This window comes from Anthonomus grandis, chromosome 5 (assembly GCF_022605725.1).
Source record: "Anthonomus grandis grandis chromosome 5, icAntGran1.3, whole genome shotgun sequence".
Lineage (NCBI taxonomy): Eukaryota > Metazoa > Arthropoda > Insecta > Coleoptera > Curculionidae > Anthonomus > Anthonomus grandis.
In genome coordinates this window covers 8,730,480-8,744,921 of record NC_065550.1, presented here as the reverse complement: position 1 = coordinate 8,744,921, position 14,442 = coordinate 8,730,480, and the positions used below count along the sequence as shown (strand labels likewise).

The 14,442-nt window shown below is 35.1% G+C and overlaps 1 protein-coding gene across 1 annotated transcript in view; it reads left to right on the top strand.

The window, feature by feature from the left end:
* LOC126736453 (IQ and AAA domain-containing protein 1-like) overlaps nt 1-14,442 on the top strand; it is a 76,062-nt gene that overhangs the window by 41,748 nt on the left and 19,872 nt on the right. The window contains exons 7-12 of the mRNA XM_050440805.1: nt 2,875-3,354; nt 3,407-3,622; nt 3,674-3,796; nt 3,989-4,118; nt 4,170-4,430; nt 4,483-4,641. Coding sequence (XP_050296762.1) covers nt 2,875-3,354; nt 3,407-3,622; nt 3,674-3,796; nt 3,989-4,118; nt 4,170-4,430; nt 4,483-4,641 — 1,369 coding nt within the window. The remainder of the gene's footprint in view (nt 1-2,874; nt 3,355-3,406; nt 3,623-3,673; nt 3,797-3,988; nt 4,119-4,169; nt 4,431-4,482; nt 4,642-14,442) is intronic.

The following is a 14,442-nucleotide window of genomic DNA, read 5'->3' as shown; positions in this document are numbered from 1 at the left end:
CGCGTTACCACTCCTATGACTTAGAGACTATGGCTATTGTAGAAGCAACCCAGTATTTTCGTGCGTATTTGTATGGTATAAAGTTTACAATTTATACTGACTGTAATTCTGTGCGCGCTACGGCTTTAAAAAAAGAATTACACCCTCGTGTGGCCAGGTGGTGGATCAAGTTACAAGACTTTAATTTTGAAATCGAATATCGGCAAGGCTGTAGAATGGCTCATGTGGACTATCTTAGCCGAAATGCGGTTTCGATAAATAGAGTTTCAGTGGCGCGCAGTACGGTTCCAAATAAGGCAAATAAAACAATCGGGGATTATCAAAAAGTAGACGCATTTTGTCAGGCTATAGTAGACAAAACGCAAAGTTTGTCGGGCTACTCAGTGAAGAACGGTTTGGTATTTTTATGCAGTCCGAGTGATGGAATTAATCGGTGTTTCGTTCCAATCGCGGCGCGACTGGATATAATGCAGTTATACCAAGATGAATCATCTCATATAGGTGCTGATAAAATGTTGTTAAAGTTACAGGAAGATTTGGCATGGCCGCGCATGGGCAGAACAGTGCGGAAATACCTGGCCAACTGTAGATCTTGTGTCTTGGGAAAATCCTCGAGTGGTAAAAAAAGTGGCATGTCTCAGCAAAAATCCAAGCCGTGGATAACGCAGTGGTTAAAGCAGTGCCATACTCTCGAGGAGATAAAGTTGCTATAGAAAATAGTCAGTTGGCATATGGTGGCAAATTAAAACCCAAATATCAGGGCCCGTTCGAAGTCATTAATTGCCTGCAAAATGAGAGATATGTCTTGAGACGAGCAGGAAAGCAAGGCAGAACCACGGTAACAGCGCGCGTGGCCAGATGAGTGCACATAGGCTGTGGCTATTGTGATAAAGAAGTTCCCCATTTAAAATTGTTAGCTTTAAGGTCCCTAAAAAGGTTTTTGGGCTGTTCCCCAAACCAATTTTTAGGCTATGTTCCCCAATAGATTTTGGGCATTTTGTTCCCTAAAAAAAAGAGTTTAGGCTGTTCCCTAAACTGATTTTTAGGCTGTTGGTAAAGTGATTTTTAGACATTTAGGTTCCCTAAAAGAATCTTTAGGCTTAAGTTCCCCATTACATGTTGGGCTTTATCTGCTCTAAAAATTTGTCATAGGTTGTTCACTAAACTGAGTTTCAGGCTCAACAGTTCCCTAAAAATAAATGTTTAGGCTATTTCATAATTTTTGACTATGGTCCCCATTGTATTTTGGGCTTATAAGATCTTTGTAACAAGATCCCAAAAATTCTTTTGGGCTATATATTTTTTTTGTTTGTTGTTGTTTTATTTTAAATTTAGAAGGAAGTTAGAAGGTCGAGGACGCCCAATGTCAGGAAGGCCGTGTTAGCTTATGTTATTTAAAACAACCTTATCTCATCGTTCCCAATATAAACAGTAAAAGTGCGGACGCTGTAGATTTTGTTAACGCGGCAATTTTTAAAAAGAAAAGGCAGTCTGATTTCGGTCGCGACATAAAAGGCTGTATTTCGCATATTTTTAATGAATAAATCGAGGTTTTTAGAACAATTTGTGTGTTATTTGTGTTGAAATTATCTACAACAAATCGTAAAAGCTAACATGTATATATTCCTTTATTTTGCATAATATGATTATCTGCTTATTTCACAAATAATATTAGTTTACTTGTAGAAGCAGTTACACAAAATATAACCAGTTAGATTTTAGACATTAAATAAGTTAGTCATAAGTCACGCTGTAACGTTCGAAATAAAAAATTTTAAAAAGCCTTTTTCGTGGTTCGCTATCATAACTAATGCAATTATTTTATACGTCTTATTATTATTTTTCATTTTTCTTCAAATAAACGAATATGAGTAAAATATTAACTTGTGTTGAGTTTTATTATTTATAAACATCATTTTTTATTAGATATTATACAGGGTGCGGCACAAAGAGCAAACGTTTTTAGGACAGATAGCGATTGGCCATTAGAGAAGGGAGGGGTATGCGTCAGATTACATTTAGGGCCTTGACTCAAAGTATTTCAGTTCAATTCAAATTCGGCTTGATAGGTCCCTATTTTTTTGAAGAAAATTGGGGTTACCATTTAAACCGTTAAACTCCTTCTCTATCCCCGAATTAGAAAGAAGACGTATTGACTGTGACCGTTTGTGGTTTCAGCAAGATGGAGCCACAGCACACACCGCCAGGGCATCCATGGCTGTTTTTCGTCCTTTGTTTTCCAACCATTTAATTTCAAGATTCGGTGACGTTTTATGGCCTCTTCGGTACCTCAAGTCCTGCGTTTATAAAAATAATCCACGTACATTAGATGAATTGAAAGATGCAATCTGCCAAGAAATTAGTGAAATCAAAAGAGATATAGATATATATTTTTGTGCATTTTTTAAGCACTCCACATTTACAAAATTATTTTTTTTCATTTCAAATGAACTAAACTCTTGCAGAGAGTTGTCCATATCCCTATTTTCAATAAAAAGAAATATAAAAAAGAATGTGTATAAAAGAATTTAATTTATGATCATAATTTTCTTTCTGAAATATTCAAAAGAATAAAATAAATACTATAAAAAATCGATAATCTCAGTCTGACTATAAACTTAAGTGATTGTCAAAAATTACCAAAAAAAAAAGTCGAAAACTGCAAACATGCGCCTAGTTTTTAAGATACAGGGTTTTAAGGATTTATTGTATTTTCAGTTTTCCGGCATTTTAGAACTTACGTATATATGAATTTTAGACGAAAATGAATGGTTCAGGAATACCTCGTTTAAATTATGGCCTACTATTGATACTTTGTATAAATGAAAATTTTAGTCACACACCTCTTTTTGATGATATCATTTTTATTTCTAGGTTTCACCAATGGTACGTCGGAGCACGAACATTTGATACATATCCACCAGAAGAAAAAGGCGGTACGGTAATTGTTGTTAGAGGAGAAACAATGACCCCAAAAGAATATTTGGATGAATATGAACGAAAGAGGCGTGAAAAAGTTAAAGCTGGTGGTGCTGAAGCTCTCAAAGCTAAAAAGGCCAAAGAAAAAAAAGCTAAAGAAGAAGCTGAAAAAAAGAAAAAGGAAGCTGAAAAGAAGCGAAAAGAAGCAGAGGCAAAGAAAAAAAAGAAAAAGAAGCCTGGTGACTACGAATTAGAATATACAGAGACATTATCAAAGGCCTTAAGAGATGTTGGAAAAGAAGAGTTCGAGAAAATTTGGAATGAAAGAAACCCTTTTGATAATCCAGAAGAAACTTATTACATTGATCTGATCACTGAGAAACATTGTTACGAGACTCAGTTGGAAATTAGGAAGCAGGCAGATGCCCTTATGAGGTAAGATGAAAGTAGCGCCAAGAGCTATGCAGCTGTATGTTGCTAATTACAGGTTAGAGTTAGACATGCTTCAAGAAGCCTTAGCAAAAGATAAGGGAAAAAAATATAAAAAAAAGAAGCAAAAGAAAAAGCGTAAGGGTAGGAAAAAGGGTAAAAAAGATATTACTGCAGATAGAATGATAGAAGATTTATTTCAAGAACTAGTTGATAATGGAATTATTAGAAATTACCCCAAAGCAAAACTGGAGGATTTCTTGGGAGATTTTAGGTAGGTATATAAAATTAAGAATTTCCTAGTAATACAAATGAGTTTATGTAGCTATAAAAATACTGAACTGAGGATGCAGGAGTTTGATCCACCACCTACTATTCTAGATGTTCGGCAAGCTATTACATTGAGCTGCATCCAACCTCTTGGGGTGGAAACTATGAAAAAACCCAGGTAAAGTAGGATGTGCCATTTATTTAAAAAATTCAAAAAAAATATATATGCGGGTATATTTTTTGTGTTAGCGTTTGTTTATTTGTTTTTATTATTGAAAATCTCATTTACTTTGACCGCAAATATTGGAACTTATCATTTAAAATAAGTATTTCACCCTCCTATAATTAGCTGTTTGCATTTATTACTTAGGTCGGTTTTGATAGCAGGTCCGAGGCAATCAGGACTTCATCTTTTAGCTAACGCCATTTTTAATCATACTAATTGTGTCCTATTTGACTTATCGCCAGAAGTAACAGCTGGAATTTATCCAGGAACCAAGGTAAAAGTAAATAATTTGTAAATATGTTTGGCTAAGTTAAAATTACTTTAGGGTCTAGCAATGCTGATTCACCTGGTAGTTAAGATGTCGAAACTTCTACAACCATCAATAATTTATTTTGAAAAAGCTGAGAGAATATTTTACAAAAAGGTACCAAAGGACGAAAAAGATCTTGAGCCTAAAAGACTGGGAAATAAAGTTGTAAAAGGCATAATTAAAACTATAAAGCCAGAAGATCGAGTTTTAGTTTTGGGAATTACTCACGCTCCCTGGTTAGGACAAGCTGGAAAGATAAAGAAGGCATTTGAAAGGGTAATATATCCGTCATTTTATTTTTAAATGTTTTAACTCTTTACTTGTTAAGGCCATTTTGGTACCAAGGCCAGACTACGGAAGTGTTTATTTATGGTGGCGTCAATTACTTATGCCCTATCCAGGTGTAAATAGAGATTTCAACTTTACCAGTATATCTACAGTAACTCTTTATCAACCTTATTATATTATTAAACAAGTGATTGATAAGGTAAGTTCTTAAGTTTATTATTAGTTTAAGTAAGTGACTATTAGTGAGACAGATCAGTATTCACTACTGAGTCTACAAAGACCCCTGGTCTTTTGATCCCACATTCATTGCCGAACATTAAGAGAAATATTGATATTGACCTTGCTCTAATTATAAACACTTACTCCTATGGTTAGAAATTTTGATGTGACACTCAAATCACGAGTCAGTTTTAGCACTAACCAGACTCTTTATTTTACTCTCAATACGCGTTTGAGATGTTCAGTGACAGAAGTCTTTAGTGAATTCGTCCCCATGCAAATAAGCTCATAATCTTTGTCGTTCAGATTGAAAATTTTAATTACTTTGAAATATCTATAGTTTAACTTTAGCGGAATTGTGCGAAATGGACACAGTTTATTTTCCAAAAATAACGTACATAATATTCAATAATTTAAAAGTTATGATTCAGTATGTTAGGTACCTTAAAAACGACAAGACTTAAATCTATTTATTGAGTTAATATTCTTTTAACACGGCATGGAACGGCAGTTCCGAAAATGGTCCGAATTCTAAAGGATCGATAGTTTCTGGCAAACAATATGCCTGGCGTACGGTTTCCGCTGGCTACCTTGTTGTCTATTTTTTTTTAATTAAGCACCAATAATATGCTTATGATTCATTATTTTAAAGAAAGAAAGTTAGCTGAAATGTAACATAATAAAAAAATGCACTGGCCACGCTCACTCTATAAATCGGCAGAAGCAAGAGAAGTCCTCTTAAGAATAAGGACCATCTCACAGAGCAAACGTGTGCCGCGCGCGCGTGGTTACACGTAGGGAGGTTTACTATCTGCGCTTTCGTAAGCCGGCTACACACGGTCCAGCATGCCTCTCAGTTTGGACTAAACAGTCTGACTGACGGTCCGTCGCCTGATGGACTGTTGACCCTCCACACGGTCAGTCAAATGTTAAATATTTGTCAGTCTCAAGAAACACATAGCATCTCCTATAGATGACGACGCGTTAGCTATTTTGGGTTTAGTAGTCGCTATGTCCCAAAAGAATCCCAAAAAGAAACGTACAGTATGGTGTAAAGAGTGGTTGACTAAAAGACGCCTATTTTCTCATATAAATTTATTAAATGAATTAAAATTGGCTCCGAGGATTGGCGCAATTATCTACGCATGGATGAGGATACATATCTGCAGCTTCTATCATTGGTAGCGCCTTTGATAGAAAGAAAGAATACTGTTATGAGAGCAGCAATCCCACCTCACGAAAGGCTCACTGCAACTTTGCGGCTTCTAGCGACCGGAAAAACCTATGAGGACCTCAAGTTTTCTACTGTAATATCATCTCAGGCTCTGAGTTACATTATTTCCAAAACTTGTGGTGCAACAGTTCTACGCAAAGATTTTATGAAAGTAAGAAAATATACAAACATTATATTGTTCTTTATTATAAAAATACAAAAAAAGTTTAGTTACTCTCTGGATCGTGATGCCAGGGGTAGTTGATACTACTTTTGATGGTTGATAGGTTGTCGAGAGTAACTGATAGGTTACCGGGGTGGTTGATAGGCAAAATTATGAAAAATTGTTAAAGTTGCACCCTCAGCTTCAAAAAATATATCGTTTATGAATTTTTTAGCGAGGCGTCTCTGGTCGTTGGGCAGCTCTTTAAACTTCATAGCTACATTTTTATCCACAATGTCAAACTAATCATCTACCTTCTGCGGTTGTTTAAAATAGTTATTTACAGTCGCTAGTACTTTTTTTGTTAACATTGCCTGTTCTTGTTTTCGAGAATTTGTTGGGGTCTGTCTATGTTGATGAAACTGGAAACCTGAAGCGGATCTTGAAGTTCCAGAAGCATATGGGGCTTGCTCGGCCTGCGGGGTTTTGAGGGATGTCTATATTATGTCTATATCCTTTATACATTTTAGAAATCTAACCATCATTTAAGAGTCTAAAACTACTTGAGGTTATTAAAAACTAGGTGGCCATCAAAATCAAACCTTTCATTAACACAGGACAGATCTGGGCTTTTAAAAGCTTTGCTAATCTCCATTGTCTCCAACAAGTCTAGTTTTTTACTTTTGTTGCATTGATGCAGTATTTTTATATTTTGGCTGTCAGGAAAATCATGTTTGGAGTCGAGAAGGTGATTAGCAAAAGCTGATCTGGTCACTGTGATTTCGGTATTTTTAAATTTATTGTATTGGGCCTTGTGTTCACTAATCCTAGTAGAAATCTTCCTACCAGACTGGCCGACGTACACTGCAGGGCACTCTTTACACCTAATCTCATAAACTCCTGGAGAAGATAGCGGGGGTAGTTTATCTTTAGTTTTAATTAGATGTCTTTTTAAGGTATTATTGGTTTTAAAAGCTGGGGTTATGCCAGAGGGAGAAAAAAAAAAGCGGGATAATTGTGACGAAATTGGTCCAAAATAAGTAAACGACCTAAAAGTTTTGATATTGTTTGTTTGTTGTCTGATAAAATTAAATGATAATTTATACTTGTTCACATACTGAAAATACATTTTATATATAGGTTTAAGAGGGAAAAAGTTACTGACTGCTAGTTGTTTAATGGTAAGGAATTCTTTTTTAAAAGCTTCACGAGAAAGTGGGATGTTAAAAAGTCTGTAAAATAAAGAATGGAAAGCAGCCAATTTATGTGAGGACGGTGATGTTGAATTATATTGCATAATATTATCTGTTGTTGCTTGTTTACGAAATATTTCAAAGGATATCTTATTTCTTTCCCTCTTAAGTAATAAATCTAAGAATGGTAAGGTGTTGTTCTGTTCCCGTTCGATTGTGAACTCAATTTTAGAGTGAAGAGAGTTGACATAATTATGGAAATTTGTAAGCTCTACCTCACTTCCATTCCAAATCAAACATATATCATCCACATACCGTTTATAAAAGATGATGTTATTTTTAAAATTACTGCTCATTATTTTTGTTTCTAAGTTGCTAAGAAATACTTCACTAGGAAATGGCGATAAACAAGAGCCCATTGCTAGTCCTTCTTTTTGTTTGAAAAAACGGTTGTTAAATTGGAAAAAATTTTGATCTAACAGAGTAGAAAGAAGCAAAAGTAGATTTTCCACCAAAAGTGAATCAAGTTTCCCCCTGAGAAGATCTTTGACCAAGACCAGACAATCAGCGGGTGGAATGCTTGGAAATAAGTTTTTCACGTCTAGCGATATAAGCTGGGCTGTATCTGGAACGTGAACATTCTGAATGCTTTTGGCAAAATTCACTGAATTTGTTACAAAATATGGCGCTTTGAAGTTTGAGACATTTCTAAGAACGTTGTTAAGCCAAGATGATAACTGGTAACAAGGGGAGTCAACAAAGGAAACCACAGGTCTAATTGGCATGCTAGTCTTATGGACTTTTGGCAACCCATATAATAGAGGTGTTTTAGGGTTCATGGGATATAGTTTTTATTTTGTGGAATTAAAATATTCTAAGGTTACCAAGGTCATGTCTAAGACTTTTTTTAATTTATTAAAGAATGAACCTGTCGGATCTCTGTCGACCTTTTCAAAGTCTTCTGTGTTTAGAAAATCCAGAAAAACCTTATCTCAAGGAAGAATTACCTACTGAAGATATGGTTTATTCAACAATGCTTGCTTTTTCACCTTACGCTAAATTTCGTTTCTTTGCGATGCAAAACAAGGACTCATGCAGGTAGAAAAGCCTTAGACCTGGCTAGAAAATCATGGTTGAAAGAAGAAATCAAAGACCACTACAGGAACTTAAACAACGTCAATGTAAAATTAAAGTTTTTATTTTTCAACTTTGTTTTTAACTTAACAACGTATTACATTATGCGGAATTTATTTGGATATTTTAGACTTACATTAATCTAGAACCGCTAAACATCGAATCCGTTGTAATGGCTTACTGCATGTTACATAACTTTTTGATAGCTAAGTCAATAAGAACATATGCTCCTCCAGAGTGCTTTGACCATGATTATGCCGAACAGGGTATAACAAATTTTGGATTGAATTCTCAAAATTCTAATACGTCTAGATTATAAGGAGGGTTATTTGGAAATACAGCAAATGCAGCAAAAGAAGTAAGAGAGGCCTTTATGAGTTACGTTTACGCACGAAGGAGAAGTTTCTTGGCAAGAAAACTTTATTCAATAAAAACTTATTGGTACTATCATGGTAAAAATTTACAAGGTGTGTAATGATATGGTAGTCTTACTTGTATAGTCTATATGAAGTCACTTAGTTTAACTTTTAAATTGCAATTTCTCAAATTTGCAACAAGCCAAAAAATGTAAATGTTGAAATGTTAAAAAAACAAACATATAAAATATAAATGAATATATGCAAAAATAATATTTTTAAAAATCGCAGCTTACTTCTGGTTGAAAAAAATAACGCCAAAGATTTGCGGAATTTACTTTTTATATTGGTCCAAGTGACTTCGTATAAATTATACCGTAAGTTTTTGGTCTTATAAATAAGATATTTTAGTTTTAATTTCAATTTCATAATGTTTATAAGTATAAAATAATAAACAATACAATACTTAATACCTACTAAGTGTTTTTTTACCTATTACCACACTTTCGTTACTGTCACTAGACATATTACTTCGGGAGTTCCGAGAAACTTCTTGCTCCTCGACAAAATTTAGAATATCGTAATACCAAAGTTTGGAATGATATACCTCCTCTTAACCATTTTCGATTCCTTGCGAAAACTGCTCTGTTTGCTACTGTAGCTTTCGTACAGGAAGGATCGATCTCCTTCTATTTACTTATTAATTTGGAATATGCCGCTTCCTTTTTGTCCCAGTCGTGATAACTTTTTGATTTCACCTGCCACAAACACGGTTTACTATGATAAATCTCTATAAATTCCTCCAAACAATTTTTTCCACTTTCACGCGGCATGATACAACGAATTCGAAACAAAAACACCTGTTTACTATCCGGCAATGGGCTACTCCGAGAATTTCTCATTTGTCAACTGTCGGTTGTACAGCCTGACAGGCAGCCGTGCCATGCACACGTTTAGATTCGTCGTTCAGTACGTCAGGCCGGCCGAATGGACGAACATATTTTTGATTTTCCTCCGGCCGCCTGGACTGTCAGGTTAACCGGAAAATATCCCGGCCTTCAGTCGGACTGTTCAGTCCAAACAGACAGGCATACCGGACCGTGTGTAGCCGGCTTAAGTCGCTACTCGTTGACGACCTGTTTGCCATAATTCGACTGTAGGAAGTCCAAGCTTTCGCAAATAATCTGGTGATCCTGTTAAAAGGGAAAAATGAGAAAGTCGTCTCAACAGTACTACAAGAAGTGCTGAACATTATTTTAAAATGGTGCGAGAGGGATGAAATGTCAATTAATCCGCATAAAATGGTGATAGTGCTATTCCCCAGAAAAAAAGGAATATGGGCAATCTCAAACCGCTTATCCTGAGAGATGAAACCATCCAATTTGCGACGGAGATTAGATAGGATGGTTAACTGGAACTCGCATCTTACACCATTAACAAAACAATCAAGAAAGCACAACTGTCCCTATGGAACTGTCCCTATGGAACTGTCCCTATGGAACTGCAAGACCTGAGGAATAAACCCAAAACAGATGCAGTTTATACATAGGTCATCAGACCTACGATCTTCTACGGCTCTGTGGAGAGATGGACCAAAGCAACACAACAACTGGCGAAAATAAAACTTAACAGTCTTCAAAAGCTGCTTGCTCATTCGGAACGGTTCCACCACGACATTCGCCATGAAAATACTACTTGGACTGACCCCTCTGCACATATACCTGCAGGGGGATTCATAAGAATCACTTACAGGCTGTACTATGTCATGAATGGCATCTCGGCAAACAAAGTCTGAATAGAATCAACTGAACTGGTTGAGAAGGTGTGCAAGCATAGCACTCTTGAAATGCCATCAGATCTAATGCCGAGAAAACTATTAAACCCATGTTCTTACTCGGTCAACATTCCAGACCGAGCAGACTGGAATCAAATACGGATGGAGCTAGACAAAGCCGACATCCTAGTCCTAGACGGCTCCCAAACCAATTTTAGAGTGAGAACTGGAATATACTACACTAACCCAACGACAGAGATACCTCCCGGCCTTGGGAAGCGCTCATCAATCTTTCAAGCGGAAGTAGAAGTTATCGATATTCCATAGCCATTGAAATATGTGCAAGAATGCTTATCAAATGCAACTTGAAAACAGAACCATCAAAATCTACAGCAATAGTCTCAGGCACAATAGACCTAGGATCGCAGTGAAGAAACACAAGGTGCCCCACTTATAACAAACTTAACCTAACATAATATAATAAAATGATAAGTTTGACGGAATACTCTGTAAAATGAGAGCAGCAAAAATAAGGTCAGTAGACGACCACACGTGTTTCTGATTTTTGGCTTTTTCGGAGTACAGCAACCAAACACCAAAAGAGACAAAGTTCAAAAAACTAAAAGGATTAGGAATAGAAATGAACAAGCATTTCGTGTAATCAGCTCCATACAGGGTGGTCAGTAATGAATGCGCCAAAAAGCAATTCTAGATTAAACTTGTGAAAATATCGATGTTGAGCCAAATATGCCTTTGTAAAATGTTGCTTGTAATTAAGATACAGGGTGTTAAAATGTAATTTTCGGTTCTCAAGTTTTTTTTGAGATATCGACAGAAAAACTGGGGATAGGAGGTTTTTGAGGATGGAAAATATGATTTTATTATAATTTTTAATATAAAGTATGGAGGACGCTAGTTGCACCATATTCACACGCAGTTTCATGCCATAACTTTCCTTCTAGTACCGTTTTATTATTTTTTCATAAAGTTACTGATAAAAAAGTGCATGTACTTCATTTATTTTGGTTAAACAAAGCGTTTTCGAGAAATTTGCATTTAAACATTCTGTTGCGCAGTTAAAAAATAGTTGAACACTGAATTAAGATAACATTAATAATGAATAAAATAATGTAAAACATTAAAAAATCATTAAGCATCAAATTATAAAGCGCAAAATCTTGACGATTTACTTCCTATTATTACAAAGTGGCCTTACTATGGCAATATCTTGCCTGGATTATTCTACTCGATTTATATTCGTTTATGTTTGTACTTAAAAAACATTTTGTTAAAATTCTAGAAATTAGTAGAAGACTTATTGGTCTATGTAGGGTATATGTAGGGATTTAATTCGATGTTAAGTTTATATTCGTGATTGGTGTATGCTTAATAATCAATAAGTGATTAGAAAGAGTACGTTCTTGTTAGTGAAGTAGTAAATAAGAGTTTAGTATTTAAGTGTGCTTATTTATTGAACTTATGGGAAATCCGTAACATAATTTTCTTAATCTTTTCACCAAATAGTGCCTTACTTGGAATAAAGATCCTTTTTTATTCCTGATAACGTTGGTGCAATCATAAATTTTTTACAATATGTAATTGCTTTCGTATACGAATTTCGTCTGTATTAACTAATGATTTTATATAACCGCTAAAGAAAAAATCTAAGGGATTAAGATCCGGGTTACACGGAGGCCATCGAAATTCACTGCCATGACCAAACCATCTGTGAGGCAATCATCTAAAAAATTGCGAACTACAATATAAACTATAATAATACTATATATAATACAGGGTGTCCCAAAATTAGTGGACGAAACACGAACCCTGTATTCTGGTCAAAAATTAACCTCACTTTTTCCTATAAACATATATCGGCAAACGCGCCCCAAGGGAGCTACGCCCCTTTTAAAGGGGGCACCTGAGGATGGTTTTTTCCACTTATTTTCGAAACGGGTAAATATAAAAATTTTAAATTTTGGTATTCTCCCAATTTTGATATGCTGAATTTAGTTGTCATTTCATAATTTTCATTATTTAGTCAGGTGCGTATCATTTAGAGGGTGAGCCTAAAAAAATACTTAAAAAAATTGTTTGCAAAGTTTTTGTTTTTTTTCTTTAAATTTTAAAAATTTAGAGCTTTTTGCGTAAAAAAGTATCTCTTGGTCAATAACGCTAGGAATTACCATTTTCGAGAAAAACGCATTTAAAAATAACGCTGCATAGTATTATTAATTACAATTTTTATTAAAACTCAATAGCACGCTTAAAAAGTAAATTGACAAATAAAATTGCAAACAGATAAAAATACTTATTTATCTGAGGCAAATGTTCAAACAAGTTTCCGTTTTCCTGAATGCATAACCTGGATCTTTTTTGAATGTTTTTGGGTCGATCTAAGAATTTCAAATTGGTTTTCTCTTATTTGGCCTGCAGCTGCGAGAATTCGCCTCTGAAGCTCTTCTGGAATATCAATTTTGGTGGCATAAATAATATTGCACATATTACCCCAAAGATAATAATCCAGAGGATTAAGGTCGGGCGATCGTGCAGGCCAGTTTATTGGACCACCTCGGCCTATCCATCTGCCTGTAAAATTATTGTCCAGCCAGTTTCTCACCTGTCGGCAGTGTCGGCTGTAGTGAGCTGGTCCATCGTGCTGAAAAATCATTTCCAGCCGAGTTTCTATGGGAACATCGTCCAGTAAATCTCTGAGATTGTTTTTGATTGTTGTTGGAAATTTAAATAATGACTAGCAGTTAACCTGTGTGGCAAAATAATTGGGCCTATCAATTTATCTCCTATCAAACCTGCCCATACGTTAAAGGAAAATCTATGCTGAAAGTTAGTTCGTCGAACTACTCTCGGATTCTCGATGCTCCAAAAATGAGTATTACGGCTGTTAAAGCCCTTACTCCTAGAAAAAGTTGCCTCATCTGACCAAAAAATTTTTTGACGAAGATTTGGGTGATTTAAAATCCAATGACAAAAGTCTACTCGAGCTGGAAAATCTTCTTCTTCTAACTCCTGAAACCTTTTATAATGGAAAGCATGGTATCCTAGCATCTTAGTCATTCTTCCAATCTGAAATTATTTTTAAATATTTTAAATTGCATAGGAAATAAGCCTAAACCTTAGTAAGCCACTAAACATTCCAGTTAGTCGTCAAAAGGATTTGTTTTGGGGTGTTTGATGTTTGTGATAAGACTTATCCAAGTAAATAAAGTAAATAATAATAATAATAGTAATTAGAGTATTTTAAAATGAATTTAATGCGATCCGACGATAATAATTAATAACAACATAATTTATACCAATCTCAATTTTCAGTTATAAGTACTTTAAATTTAATTTTTTGGATAACAAATTGGTACGTAATTTTTTGGTAACAAATGGTACTTAATTATTTATTTATCATATTTAATTTTACTTACATTTGACTTTCGGATATTGGTAATCTCTCCTAAGGTTCTCAATTATATTTGAGGGTTTTTTTCAATTAAATTCAGTACTTCCCCATAACCATCATTTGCAATTGGTCTTCCTTGCCCTCGAGCATGTTCGAAGGATCCATATTCAAGTAAATTTCTATGAATTCTAACAAAAACTTTCCAATGTGGAAGCCTTCTTGCAGGAAACCTCCGCCGATACTCTCGTGCAGCGGCATGTGCGTTTCCATTGCAAAACCCATACATAAAATGAATATCTACTTTTTCACGGGTCGAAAAGTCTTCCATAGTTAAAAAGATATTAACAATTTGAATTCAAAATGACAACTAATCAGTGGCGGCTCGTGGTTAGGTGAGAGATGCGTTCTGCACATTCATCGATAAAATATAAAAGATTGCAAAAAAGGGAAGAAACGCGGAGAAATCAAAGATGTTTTTTTAAATTAGACAAAATTAAACTTTTCCTTATAGCTTTCATTAAATGGTGTTTATATAGGTA